Source organism: Pan paniscus, chromosome 8 (assembly GCF_029289425.2).
Source record: "Pan paniscus chromosome 8, NHGRI_mPanPan1-v2.0_pri, whole genome shotgun sequence".
NCBI classification, from domain to species: domain Eukaryota; kingdom Metazoa; phylum Chordata; class Mammalia; order Primates; family Hominidae; genus Pan; species Pan paniscus.
This window is the reverse complement of record NC_073257.2, coordinates 29,656,304-29,671,062: the sequence shown is the minus strand read 5'-3', so window position 1 is coordinate 29,671,062 and position 14,759 is coordinate 29,656,304. Positions and strand designations below refer to the sequence as shown.

At 42.6% G+C, this 14,759-nt stretch overlaps 2 protein-coding genes across 2 annotated transcripts in view; both read left to right on the top strand.

Annotated features, from left to right (window-relative positions):
- Positions 1 to 4,088, top strand: part of CUBN (cubilin) — a 314,944-nt gene extending 310,856 nt beyond the window's left edge. The window contains exon 68 of the mRNA XM_003831178.7: positions 2,971 to 4,088. Coding sequence (XP_003831226.3) covers positions 2,971 to 3,078 — 108 coding nt within the window. The 3' untranslated portion in view covers positions 3,079 to 4,088. The remainder of the gene's footprint in view (positions 1 to 2,970) is intronic.
- Positions 4,089 to 10,746: 6,658 nt separating this feature from the next.
- The window catches only part of RSU1 (Ras suppressor protein 1), a 225,022-nt gene continuing 221,009 nt past the window's right edge, over positions 10,747 to 14,759 (top strand). Inside the window, exons 1-2 of the mRNA XM_003831179.6 lie at positions 10,747 to 11,056; positions 11,300 to 11,411. Coding sequence (XP_003831227.1) covers positions 11,303 to 11,411 — 109 coding nt within the window. The 5' untranslated portion in view covers positions 10,747 to 11,056; positions 11,300 to 11,302. The remainder of the gene's footprint in view (positions 11,057 to 11,299; positions 11,412 to 14,759) is intronic.

Genomic DNA, 14,759 nt, shown 5'->3' with positions numbered 1-14,759 from the left:
CTTGCTGAAAATTGCGGAAATTATTTGAAGAAATGGTGACCGATAGTTTGTTTTTGTAAAGCTCTGATATCTTCCCTAAACAACTCAGAATCTGACGTTGATTCAATATTGCAGGCATCTGTGCTTACGATCCTCTCATTTGATGTGCAAGTAGATACTTAAAGAGAGTAAGGGCTCACACCTGTAATCCCAACACTTTGGGAGGCCCAGGCAGGTGGATCACTTGAGCTCAGAAGTTTGAGACTAGACTGGCCAACATGGGGAAACCCCGTCTCTACTAAAAATACAAAAATTAGCTGGTATAGTGGCACACGCCTGTAATCCCAAGTACTCCGGAGGCTGAGGGAAAAGAATTGCTTGAGCCGGGGAGGCAGAGGTTGCAGTGAGCCGAGATGGCGCCACTCCACTCCAGCCTGGGCGACAGAGCCAGACTCCATCTCAAAATAACAAGAGAGTAAGTAAGGGAAAATTGGCTGTTGGCAAGCGGGTATCTGTTTCTGATTTTTCTGCCCTTTAATCACTTAGACTTTGTAATCAAACTAGACAGAGAACTGTATCAGCTGGAAATCTAGATGGTTTTTAAAATATAACTTACTATTTATAAAATTGATAAATGCTGTTTTCAGAAGTATCAGAAAATAGTCTAATTTTTCTAAAACCCTGGGCATTCTCATATATTCTTAACACCTTTCGTTGAATATATTTGCATATATTTTTACATGCATATTTTTTACTGTTTGATGGTGTGTTTTTCCTACTTACCAATATATCATTAGTAACTTATATCAATAAAAACACTGGTGCATCATATTTAAGTTTTGGAGAGTGTTCCGTTGCACGAGTGTGGCCTAATTTATTTAATGAAGCCCCTCTAAGTGGACATTTAGGTCTCTTGAACTTTTTGCAACTACAGACAACACTTAAACTTTTTGGTAGTGATATCTTTATACATATAGTTACATTACTTGGTGAGAAATGGTAATCACAGGACCAGCAGACACTGTATCACGGGGATGCACAGAAGGCCCACAGAGAGAGAGACCCCAGTAAATGTGCCACACATCAGATTTAGAAGCTAATCAGCTCTTAGACATTGAATTGAAATTTACAAACATTTCAAAAGGGAGGAAAAGAGGCAATTTTAACAATACCATGACTTTATATTGGTAGGGGTTTTTTTGTGGGCATGGTTTTCGGTGGCTTGCAAACATACAACCCCGTTTGATCCCCACAGTGACACTCCCATAAGGTGGAAAGAACAAGTATATCCTGGACTTGTATAAACCGAGTTCAGGTTTATACTGAACAAGTATAAACCGAGTCACTGAGAGAAGTGACGGCCATTTAATCCAATGCCACGTTAAGTTGAAGTATATAGCGAGATACATCAATTTTTTTAACTGTTGGTGTTTACGGTATTTTCCCAGTTTTACATTTTTTTATAAATGTGGATATAATTTCATGTGTAATTGTTTTTTTCTTAAAGGTACCACTGATTTCTTTAACACTTTATCAATGTTAAACATAAATGAAAAAATGTAAAACATAAGCATAAAACATGAAGTACAGAGGTAGCTCTTGTTTTGCTAATATTTACATACTTACAACTTTTTGGAAGTTGTAATATTTTGCTAATATTTACATACATACAACTTTTACATGTTACATACATACATATTTACATGCATATTTACATACATATGAAAGTTGTATACTTTTGTATGTATACTCCTTAAGTATACAATTCAACTTTTTATGTATGTAAATATGCATGTAAATATGTTTGTTAAACTTGTAATATTTATATACATACAGTATTTAAATACATACAATGTACATACAGAGGTAGCTCCTTATTTTGCTAATATAAACACAAACCCTGATTTGGAGATATTTTATATTATGGTAAATACCATTGTTCACAGGGAAATCCTATATCCCTTGCAGCTACAGAAAATGAAGATCTAGCAAATGAAAGAATAATGGGACAAACAAGGAGAATCAAAGGAGATTCTAAAACTTCTGTTGACAGTCTGGTGACACACTAGTTTGTCAATATAAAAGAAGTTATTGAAATTTGGAAGCAGATTAAAATGGAAGTAAAAAGTAGATGTGCATAGGAATAAAAATATTGTATATTCCTTGATGTATTTCTTACAGAAAAAAAAATCTACACTTAACTTGAGTAAGTGAGTATCTTGGAAATAAGCCTGTGTTTTGATGACTTGGGGTAGGGCTGAGGCAGGAGAAGCCAGTCATGTAAGCATCATGAGAGCAGGGCTTTTTGCCTGTTTTGCTCATTTTTTAATGTCTTCTTAATACCTGCAGCGTGGCAGTGCCTTGATCAATATTTGCCAAATGAATGAATAGAAAGTGAGAGACAACAGGGACCCATGTATCCCCCCAACACACACACAAACACACACTGTTCCACAGAAGTATATGAAAATAAATCTCAAGAGGAAACTATAAACACTGAGGATGAAAATACTATATTTTACTTAATAGGATCATTTTAATTATATATGTTTGTTTCAGAAAAATTAAATTTGCAGTAAGAACTTGAATAAGAAGTTCAAGTTTTTTGATAACAGTTTTATTGAGATACAATTTCAATACCATCCAATTCATCTCCTTAAAGTATACAATTCAGTGGTTTTTAGTAGGTTCACAGAGCTGTGTGGCCATTATCAGCACAGCCAATTTTGGGACGCTTTCATTACCCCCCCAAAGAAACCCAGTACCCATTAGCAGTCCTTCCCCATTTTCCCTCAACTCCCCACACCCAGAAATATTCCTTTGTAAAGCATTTGCATTCATTCTTTGCAAGGTTACTTCAAGAAATATATGCAGGTTCACCATACATTCTATAAAGTTTCTTTATGTGGTACTTTGTTACTAGGCTAACATTCCTAGAAAAACGTTCAAATATGTGAAATATATAATTGGATACTTTTTTTTCAATTTTAGGACACCAGCATAGCTCCCTTCGTGGCTTCCTCAAATCAGCTCTTCATAAAATTTCATGCTGATTATGCACGGCGTCCATCCGCATTCCGATTAACTTGGGACAGCTAAGTGGGTAACAACTCGTGTTCACTCAGCACTTTCCCTCTGCAGCACGCTGGACAGGACTCTGCCATCTTTATACATGACCCCTGCTGATGCCACAGAGAATAAGCTGAACTTGTATGGTTTTTCACCAAACCATGGATAGAATCAATATTTGTAGGCCAGGCGTGGTGGCTCACGCCCCTGTATTCTCAGCACTTTGGGAGGCCGAGGCAGGTTGATCACCTGAGGTCAGGAGTTTGAGACTAGCCTGGCCAACATGGTGAAACCCCATCTCTCTAACAATATAATAATTAGCCAGGCGTGGTGGTGGGTGCCTGTAATTCCAGCCACTCGAGAGGCTGAGGCAGGAGAATTGCCTGAACCCAGGAGGCAGAGGTTGCAGTGAGCTAAGATCACACCACTACACTCCAGCCTGGGCGAGACGGCAAGACTCCATCTCAAAAAAAACAAAAAACAAAAAAAACCAGAATCAATATTTGTACATTTTCTCGAACATAGAATATAGCTTCTTTAGTCTTGAGTGTGCATTTCATTCTAATATTTTGAGCTGAAATTTAAAAAAACTTTGAAAGAATTGGAAATGATTATGGCATATGTGACATACATTTTTAAAAGTTAATAATAATAGCCAGGGGCAGTGGCTCATACCCATAATCCCAGCACGCTGGGAGGCCATGATGGGAGGATTGCTTGAACCTAGGAGTTTGAGACCAGCCTGGGCAACAAAGTGAGACCTTATTTTTACAAAAAATCAAAAAATTAGCCAGGCATGGTGGCATGCACCCGTGGTTCCAGCTACACAGGAGGTTGAAGCAGGAGGATCACTTGAGCCCAGTAGGTTAAGGTTGCAGTGAAACCCTGTGAATTAACCACTGTACTCCAGCCTGGGTGACAGACTGAGACCCTATCTCAAAAATGACAACAAGAACAACAAAAGTTAATGATAATATAGAAGCATAAATTTCCTGTGAATGTTCAATTACACATAATAAACATTATTGAATTGTACACAATTATGCTGCATTAATTTTTTGACTTATTAAAACTCTGTCTTTCACTATGGGACATATATAAATTTTCAAGTTTAATTTTTACATTTTGGCAAAGAATTCAATATATATATGAATCTTCCAGAGCTTCATTTTTGGAGCCAAGCTGCCTGAGTTTGAATTTTAACTGTACTAGTTAAGTGCTTACACAATCTCTCTGTGCTCAGTTTCTTCATTTGTATAAGGGGATTATTTTACCTGTCTCACAGGGTTGCAATAATTAAGTATATATGTGTAAAGACTCAGAACAATACCTGGTGCATATTAAGTAATTGGTAAATGCTAGCTTCTATGTCAATTAGTAGTAGTATGACTCTCCTCCTTACCATACAGATGTACCTGCTTTTCCCATACTCCTCCAAAGCCAGGGCCAAGTCTCACCTGTGTTTACCTTTTGCCATGCCCCTAGGTCAATCTGAGCTTCTCCAAAGACCTTGCCTTAACTACAGAGAAGTTTGCTGTAACCTCTGAATTCTCTATTTCCCTCCCATTTGACTCAAACTTCTGTTTCTCCTGGCCACGCCGAACCTTTTCTTCATTTATCCCCAGGACCCTGTACTCTCCTGGTTATTTAATTTCTCTGAGTATTCTCCACTCTCCTGTAGAATGGTGGCCCTCTTCACACAGCTCCACTAGGCAGTGCCCCAGTAGGAACTCAGTGTGGGGCCTCCGACCCACATTTCCCTGCTACACTGCCCTAGTAGAGGTCCTCTGTGAGGATTCTGCCCCTGCAGAAAGCTGCTTCCTGAAAACCCAGGCTTTTCCATACCACCTCCAAAATCTAGGGAGAAGCCGCCAAGAATCTACCACTCTTGTACTCTGTGTGCCTGCAGGTTTAACACCCCATGGAGGCTGCCAAGGCTTATGGCTTTCATTCTCCAAAGTGGCAGCCCAAGCTGTACCTGGGCCCCTTTGGGCCATAGCTGGAGCTGGAGTGACCAGGGCGTGGGGAGCCCTGTCTTGAGCCTGTGCAGGGAAGCAGGGCCCTGGGCCTGGTCCATGAAATCATTCTTTCCTCCCAGGCCTCTGGGCCTGTGATGGGAGGGGTTTAAGCAAAGGTTTCTGAAGTGCCTTTGGGGACTTTTCTCCATTATCTTGGATATTAGCAGTTGACTTTTAGTTATGCAAATATCTCTAGCAAGTGGATGCCTCACAGCCTGCTTGAATTCCTCTCCTGAAAAAGCTTTTTCTTTCTCTGCCATATGGCCAGGCTGTAAATTTTCCAAATTTTTACACTCTGCTTTCCTTTTTAATATAAGTTCCAATTCGAAGTCATTTCTTTGCTCCCACATCTGAGCACATGCTATTAGAAGCAGCCAGCCCAAATCTTGAACACTTTGCTGCTTAGAAATTTTTTCCACCAGATACCCCAGGTTGCCACTCTTTAGTTCAAACTTCCACAGATCCCTAGGGCATGGACAGAATGCAGCCAAGTTCTTTGCTAAGGCATAATATGTGTCACCTTTGCTCCAGTTCCCACTAAGTTCCTCATTACCATCGAAGACCCTGGCAGCCTGGACTTCATTATCCATATCACTATCAGAATTTTAGTTGCAACTTTTAAACAGTCTCTAAGAAGTTCCAAATTTTCCCTCATCTTTCTGTCTTCTGAGCCTTCCAAACTCTTCCAACCTCTACCCATTACCTTGTTCCAAAGTCAGTTCCACATTTTCAGGTATCTTTATAACAAAACCCCACTCCTGGTACCAATTTTCTGTAATAGATCATTCTTGCATTGCTATAAAGAAATACCCGAGACTGGGTAACTTATAAAGAAAAGAGGTTTAATCTGCTCACAGCTCTGCAGGCTTTATAGGAAACATGGTGCTGACATCTGCTTGGCTTCTGGGGCAGCCTCAGGAAGCTTATAGTCATGGAGGAAGACGAAGGGGAAACAGGCATGTCACATGGTGAAAGCAGGAGCAAGACAGCGAGAGTATGGTACAGGTGCCACACACTTTTAAGTGACCAGCTCTCATGTGAACTCAGAGCAAGAGCTCACTTATCACCAAGGGTATGGCCCAAGCCATTCATGAGGGATCTACCCCCACGATCTAAACACCTCCCACCAGGCCGATCTCCAACACTGGCTTTTATAACTCAACATGAGATTTGAGCAGGGACAAATATCCAAACTCTATTATGTATTTACGCTCAGGAGTACAAAGTTTCCATAAGCACCACCATTGCCTATTCCTTAACACAATATGTTAAGTTATAAATAAACAATATGGTTTGCCACTTAACAAGAAGTAGAAAGTTCAGTAGCACATCCTTATCTCTAATGCTGCCAGACATGTAACTAAGTGAGGTAGTTATTAGCTTCCTTTTCATAAGAAAATTCAATGCTTTTATAAAGTTTTTCAGTGCCTCTAGAAAAGCGGAAGCCTTTACAAAGGAGATTTGCTTTATGTTAATTATGCAAAATCAAGGGTTATTAACAAAAGACCATGTGAATGAAAGAAGCTGAGGAATGTAACTTCATCTTACTCTAATATTCAAATGGCAGATAATTATTTCTGGACAGAGTATGGAGCCACAGAAATAAAATACTCTAACCTTAAAAATTCAGCTACTCAGGAGGCTGAGGCTGGAGAATCACTTGAACCTAGGAGGCGGAGGTTTCAGTGAGCCAACATCGTGCCACTTCACTCCAGTGTGGGTTACAGAGTGAGACTCCATCTCAAAAAAACAAACAACAACAACAAAAATTCCTGCTCCCTTTTTGTATTATGGATAGATATATCAACTTTATGGGTGACAATTATATTGGAAAGGACAGTGAATGAGGTAAGTAACACCATCAAATCCAAAAGGTCTTGATAAGCTACAACAATGGGCCAATTGTAACAGACGAAATGTGACAGATATAAGATCTTTCTCTTTTATCAAAAAATGAATTGCAAAAGTACAGAATACAGGGAAAGTTTAACAATAACATGAAATGACATAATACTTGTCTGAAAGAAAGATTAACATGATGTCACTGTCAAAAAAATGATGCTTAGATCATGGACTGCATCATTAGAGTAACGGTATCATTTCCACTCAGAAGGGCATGCTTTTCTAGGACGCATATTGGAATATCTGGGAGGTGTGTACCTGAAATTGAGGAAAGCATAGTCAATATTATTATGTAATTTTAAAATTAAAAATACAGAAAAAAAGAGACAAAATGAAGCTTTACAAAATCTTCCAGGCTGGGCATCTAGGAAATAAGCAGTGATTTTTTAGTGGGTTAGGGATGGTCAGGCTTGGGAGAATGACATTTTCGTGTATAGCCAAGGGAAGTAGTTATTGAGTAATTCAGTTTTTGAGTAATTCAACTGGAAGAAGGAGAAAAGAGTCAACTGTACTCTCATTCGTAAGACCCACCGTATATCCTCTGGTTCTGCTTTACATTTAATTCACTTGTTTCCAAATGTTTATTGAGCATCAGCTATGTGATATGTACTCAGCGCACTGAAGATAAAGCAGAGAACAAGACAGCCATACAAGACTAGCAGCTGATGTCTCCCAACTTCACAAAGCACACTTCCCAGCTCTATCTTGCTTGACTTCCTGAGCCAGTCCTGAGGCAAAAACCTTAACATTCTTATCTGGTGAAACATACATTGAGCCAACTTCCCAGATCTAGTGGCCAAGGGATAAGTTTCCTGATTCCAAATTGTGTCACCATGAAGTTTCACTGCTAGCAATCAGGACCCTGGACAGGCTAACCATCATCCTAGCAAATTAATCAAACCTGAGAAGGGGGTGTGGGAACCCTGATTTATAGCTGGTCAGTCAGAAGTGTAGGTGACAGTCAACCTAAAGTCTTGTGGAAATGAACCTTTAACTTGTGGGATTTGACTGTAAGTTGAGGTAGACAGTGTCAGAATTAAGTTAAACTGTAAGACACCGAGCTGGTGTCTGCTGGAGAACTGTTTCATGTGTGGGGGATTCTCTGGTGTCAGAAGTGTTGAGCCAGTGGAGAGTAGCAAAAACAGTTTGGTTTTTCCTATCTCAAATGGGAGTGAAAACAAATTCCTATGAAACAGGAGTGAATGGAGGCATGCAGCTCAAAATAACTTCAAGAGAGACATGCAGGAGGGCTGGGACTCTCTGTTCCAGGTGTTACCTGGATGTGGGGCTGGCAGGTGCAGTGTGAGGGGCTAAAACCAAAGTCAGGGAGTTGCCCTAACTGGCACTCACAATCCACCATTTCCCTCCACCTGCAAAGGTAGCCGGGTGATGACCTGCAGGCATAACACTGGGTTCTTGCCTCTAAAGAAATTCGACTATCAGTCTAGGGATCTAGGAGGAAAACAATACAAACAAACAAGAGACCACTCCAGCTATCTAGAAAAACCAGTTCAGATCTTCACACTTGAACTCAAAAGGACAACCAAGAATCAATCACCAGAGAGGGGAAGAATCCTTCTTTTCTATGGAAAAGACTAGATAAATACACGTAAGAATGGACCCTTGAAGAAATATAATTGAGTGAACAAAAGAGAGGTTTAAAAACTATTATCCTCGGTGATACTTGAGAAGAGAGTACATTCATGAAACAAATGCAGGGTGTTATTATAGGCCAGCAGTCCAATAGGACTGGTGTCCTTAGAAGAAGAGACACCAGGCCGGGCGCGGTGGCTCACGCCTGTAATCCCAGCACTTTGGGAGGCCGAGGCGGGTGGATCACGAGGTCAGGAGATCGAGACCATCCTGGCTAATACGGTGAAACCCCGTCTCTACTAAAAATACAAAAAATTAGCCGGGCGTGGTAGCGGGCGCCTGTAGTCCCAGCTACTCGGGAGGCTGAGGCAGGAGAATGGCGTGAACCCGGGAGGCGGAGCTTGCAGTGAGCCGAGATCGCGCCACTGCACTCCAGCCTGGGCGACAGAGCGAGACTCCGCCTCAAAAAAAAAAAAAAAAAAAAAAGAAGAAGAGACACCAAGGGTGTGACTGCATAGAGAAAATGCCCTGGAGGGACACCAAGAGAAGACAGTCATCCACGAGGCAGGGGAGAGGCCACAGGATAAATCAAATCTGCTGGCACCTTGATCTAGAACTTCCAGGATTGTGAGAAATTTCTGTTGTTTAAGCCATCCAGGCTGTGGTATATTGTTACGACAGCCCTAGCCGACTAACACAGGTACTGTATGTCTTCAGCCTACATAGGCAAGATTGACTATTAGAAATTGATAGATAAGAAAAATTCTGATTGCTTCAAAACAGGACTTTTGCTTTAAAAGAGTTAATGATTCAAGAAATAAATGGATTAGGAGATTACCAACTAATACTTATTGATGAAATTATGAAGTTAGAAAATCATCAGTGGATGCTAAAACTTGTGGGTAAAAATTAGATGAGGAATGGGGTGTAATCAAGTAGCACCTCCCCCCAGCATTATTTTTAATCATAAAGAAAAAAATAGTAACTTTATGGTGAAGAAACCTGGCAGATACTACCTTACCTAAGTGAACATCACCTATACTGGGAGAAACCGATGCCATCTGTACCTTGATATCATGCACTGGAAAAGACACATCGCTTTAGTGGTGTTTCTCCAAAAATTCATAACCTGAAAGGGAACATCAAACTTACTTTAAAGGATATTCCACACAATACCTGGTCTGTATTCTTAAATAATGTCTAGTTCAATAAACATAAAAGCCAAGGACGGTTCCAGATCAAAGAAGACTAATGGAGGAATAACTCTTTCATCTGGAATGTTTTTTAAGCAAGAAATACCTGCTTTAGAATTTAAGAGTGCAGATCCTTTTTTTATCCAATTGGTTCGGAGATATAATTACATTATTTTACCACATCTCCTTAAGGCTTTGATCCCTGCCACAATCTACAATATATAAATGCATATGTGTGGCATCCGTCTTATCATCAAATTAGGTGACCAATAAAAGAAAAGTGCCTGGTGCCAATTTTTATTCCATAGTATAAAATAGTCTCTTAGGACAGGGTTTTTGGTGAGAGAAGCACAGGATGTTGCTGGGTGACTGAGACTGGGTCAGGAAATAGGGAGGCAGAGGGCAACAGTTTCTCTGGGATTTAAAATTTGGTTGCTTTTGGAAGAGAAAGCAGGAGATTCCTGGAAGCCAGAACGTCATGTTTCACAAATGTAAAAGTCCTAGTTGGGAAAGACACATCGCTTTAGTGGTGTTTTCAAATGACTTTTAAAATAGTAGGGTTTTACTTGTAGGTTCTAGCTACAAGTAAAAAGGCTAAAAGCCAGCCTTAGAAACCTGTCAAAAAAGATTTCCAGCGGGGCGCTGGGGAAACGCAGACCGCGCCGGAATCCCTGCCTGGAGAAGCTCTTAATAGGGCGGGAAGCTGCGTGCCCCACAAGGTCCCTCAGAGGCACATTGTGGAGACGGGCTCAGGGTAGCAACTTCTGGCGAGTGGAGTGGCTATTACACAAGCGAAACATTCGGAAGCAATTTACTTCCAGCTTTCGCAACACCCACCCTGAGCCACCACCCTCCCTTACACAGTCACGCCACAAACTTCCCCACTTCCGCCCACAGCCCTCTGGGCTTCGACCCATCAACTGAGCTTGCGCCAAGTCTACTGCGCACGCGCCAACTTCGGCCCAATCAGCGTCCCAAACCGTGGGGTGGACGCCACGGGGATAAACTATCCTCAGCGTGGGGCGGGGTCTCGAAGACGAATAACGAACGTGATTAGCCAGCCTCTTCCACAGACTTTTAAGGGCGGAGCCTGGCCCTGGAGCCACGTCTGGAGAGCTGTTCTCCTAATATGGGTAGGGTCGGGCGTGGAGCTGGCAGCGGCGCTGTGTGCGCTTGCGCGGGGCGCCGAGACAGGGCGTGTTCGCTGTTCAGTGCCGGTGTTGCAGGGAGTGAGGGCAGCCGGAGTGCGTTCTGGCGAAGCTTGTGGTTGCACGCCCATCCTCTTAGGGGCTACCTTCCGTGGTGAGTGTGTGCGGTGTTGCACTTGGGGTTGCTTCTCGCTGCGTGGCCGCAGCGGGGCTGAACCCTTCCCACTCCCCTGCCCTACCCCATCCCCTCCCCGCACCCGGACCAGCCCCTGGGACGCCCTCGGACGCCCACCCGCTCCAACCCTGGGGAAGCCTCAGAGTGGCTGCGAAGGCCTCTTTCCTTTCTGCCCCTGCGCTTGCTGTCATCGCCCACGTGCTTTGTTGTTGTTTGGTGCAGACCATGTCCAAGTCTCTGAAGAAGTTGGTGGAGGAGAGCCGGGAGAAGAACCAGCCCGAAGTGGACATGAGTGACCGGGGCATCTCCAACATGCTGGATGTCAACGGCCTCTGTGAGTTCTCGGGCAGGACCCTCCCTTGGATGAGCTGGAAGGCTTTCTAAGTTTGCCAATTCACTGCTGGTCCTGCTGTGAGCGATTGTACTGGTTTAGACCCCAGCCCCTGCTTGTAAACATCACTTGTCAGGGGCTTCGCGCAGAGGGTTTGCAGTAGGATTTGTTCTGTTCCACCTGGAAAACGATCCTGAGAGTCCACGATGAGAATCACACAGACAGCTGTGCCTCATCGGTTGTCTCTGCTGTATGGCATTGAGGTGGATTTTCCACAGTTTGCTTAATAGTCACTTTAATTATAAATTGAAAATTAATTTTGAGTCCTTCCTGTCTCCTAATACAGTCTTTGTCCATGAACAAATGACACAGAAAAGTTCCATGATTAATAAGCATTCTTGTGCCTGGAGCGTTTTAAGCATTTCTTGAATCTTTACATTCTTCTGAGTATTTATTCTCCGAACTTGGTTCAGGCTTTTGTCACCTCCTCATGCTGTGGTGAAATCCTCCTAACTTGCCCTCTTGCCTTCAGTTTCACTGCCCAGTTTAATCAGTGGGTCACTTTCAGTGTCATTTTCCTGTAACCCCTGTCTATGGTGTTACCTTCTCCCTTAAAATCAGGGATTGCAAATTCACATGCCTCCAAGTGAGGGCGGTCAGGGCGGTTATGAACTAGGTGATAGGTGTCCCACTTGAAGGGGCCAGCTGCTGCACCTGCTACTCAGACACATGTCACCATAGGAATGTCGGCCCAATGTGCCAGATTATTTTCTTAAAGGAACCAAGATTCTATATTTTTATGTGAAATTTGCTAATTTTTAGATGTTGGCTACTAATTCTAATATTTGAAAAACCTGTGATAAGCGAGCTAAAGCAGTTCTTCAGGCTGACGTGGCTTTGGTTTAAACCCTCTCCGCACTTCTCCAGGTTGTCCATTATCGACGGTAATGCTCCAGGTTTCTTGGCGTGATGTACAAGGCCTTTCTGAATCTGAACACAACCTTACCCTTCCATGCAGCTGGCATTCCAGCCCTTCTGAACCTATTGCCCTTCCCGGACCAGAGCCTACTCGTTCAGATCTTGGTGCCTTTACGAATTCTGTTTTCCCTCTTTCTCAGTCTTTTGCACCTGAAATCCTTTTACTTCTAAGAGTCAGCTTAGACATCACCACCTGTGTAAAACCTTATCCGTCTGCACCAGGCTAACATATCCCTTCCCTCCTCTGTGAAGGTGGTCGTGTGTATTGCTTTGTGACTCCTCTCACATAGGATTGTACTGATTTTTTTCTTTTTTAATCTAGAAGTCTCTCTTCTCTGCTGGGACATTGGGAAGACAAAAGCTGTGCAATATTCATGCTTGCATTTTTTTAATAATAGTGCCTGGAGCACAGTAGATGCTCAAAAATAGTTGAGGAATGAAGAAAATGAAAGAATGATGGATTAGGCCTGTGAGTTTGGGATATCAACTCCAGGATGTGACAAGAGAGAAGAAGGGAGATGTTCAGGAGACCCTGAAAGGCGATGGATAGCCATTTAGGCATGGAGAGAACGGCAGAGTCAGGTTTACTGTGAATTCATGGTTTTCACGGTTCGAAAACCTGCCTGGGACAGAGGTTGGAGTTGATGCTATTGATATGTCTTGGCAGAAGGAAAAGGGAGGAAACGTAGATTTGCGTTTCGTAGGCTTTATGAAAATACGTGCCATTAAACTTAGGTTGTGTACTAGTTAGCCTCTCAGGCTTGGTGTGTGTTGGTCTCTTGCATTCCGTAAGGGTCCTTGCTGTCAGCAACTGAGCAGATGCCTCTGGAATTGGATATCTGAGTTTGCCCCTTGCTGCCCCTGCCCGGCTCTGCCATGACCATGGTCATTATTGGGGCCACTGTTGATACAGAGCAGAAAGAGAAGGGGATAGGGAAGATGATGCATAGCGGGACCCTTGGCCGCATGGCCTTCCTCCCTCCAGCACTCATTCTCACCGGGTAGAAGAGAGGCTGCTTTCAGCAGAGGAGCTTTGTACCCTTCGGCTTTTGAGGAGGAGACTTTATGTAATATTTATAAATGGGGAGAATGGCTTAGCTATTTCGGTTCAGCTCCGTTATCTCTTTGAAGCCTTGGCTTTTGTTAAGGAAGAAAAGATAGCCACTTGCTTCCTGAAGTATATTTCCGGTATAACATTGGGTGGTGAAAAGCGAGATCATTCTTAAATTTTCCTAAAGAAGTAGCTAACAAAGGATAATAGTACTTTTTGGGAAGTTGGGTGGAAGTGAATTTGGAGATTTGCAGATTCCACCTCCTCTGGCTTCTGTAGCATTGAGCCAAGGCTGCTCTCTGCAAACTCCCTGACCTCAGGACTCCTCGGAGCCTAGGGGGTTCCGGGATGCTCTTCGAAGCCTCCACCAGGGCTCACTTCTCAGCAGTGCACACACACTGACACAGTGCTTAATATATACAAGTATTAAAATACTTCACATGGCTACATTAATTATAAGTGTAAGAATTTTTTTTCTTTTTTTTTTTTTTTTTCCTGAAAACAGGGTCTCGCTCTGTCACCCAGGCTGGAATGCAGTGGTGCAGTCACAGCTCACTGGGGCCTCAACCTCCCAGGCTCAAGCAATCCTCCCACCTCAGCCTCCCGAGTAGCTGGGACTATAGGTACACGCCACCACGCCTGGCTAATGGTTTTATTTATTTCTTTGTAGAGATGGGGTCTTGCTATGCTGCCCAGGCTGGCCTCAAACTCCTGGGCTCAAGGAGTGCCCCCATCTTGGCCTCCTAAAGTGCTGGCATTACACATGTGAGCTACCACACCCAACCTCCATGTTTCTTTACTGATAAACTTTTAGCTGTAACCAGGAAGTTTTATATATTAGTATCCAGCTTAAACACAGCTTAAACTTTTATGTACAGAGAATAGCTGTTTCTTGCATCTCAAGTTTTCCCTTTATTATTCTTACTTTGTTTAATTTCTCAAGAGGTTAGAATTAAGCTTTGAAGATAAAAGTAAGGTTTTGTACTACTAAGCATATGAGATGCCCGTCTTTCTTCCTGGGAGAGTTGTATCTTCTAACGCAGCCCTTCCTTAGAGACAGCAAATTACCTTTAAAAGATGTTTTGAGGAGTTTAGGTACCAAGAACTTTCTGATGGGGAAAACTTCTTAGGCTGGAGACAGATATCAGACAGGTTCTACAGTTTTCTAGTAGTCCAGCCAGATTCTAGAAATGCTCACTTCCTACCATGAGAGGCAGAGGAGTACAGCACATAGGAGGGGAACTTGGATTTGGATAGACGTGGATTCAAATTCTGCTACTTAGTACTGTGTAACCTTAGAGAAGCTACTTAACCTCTCTGAT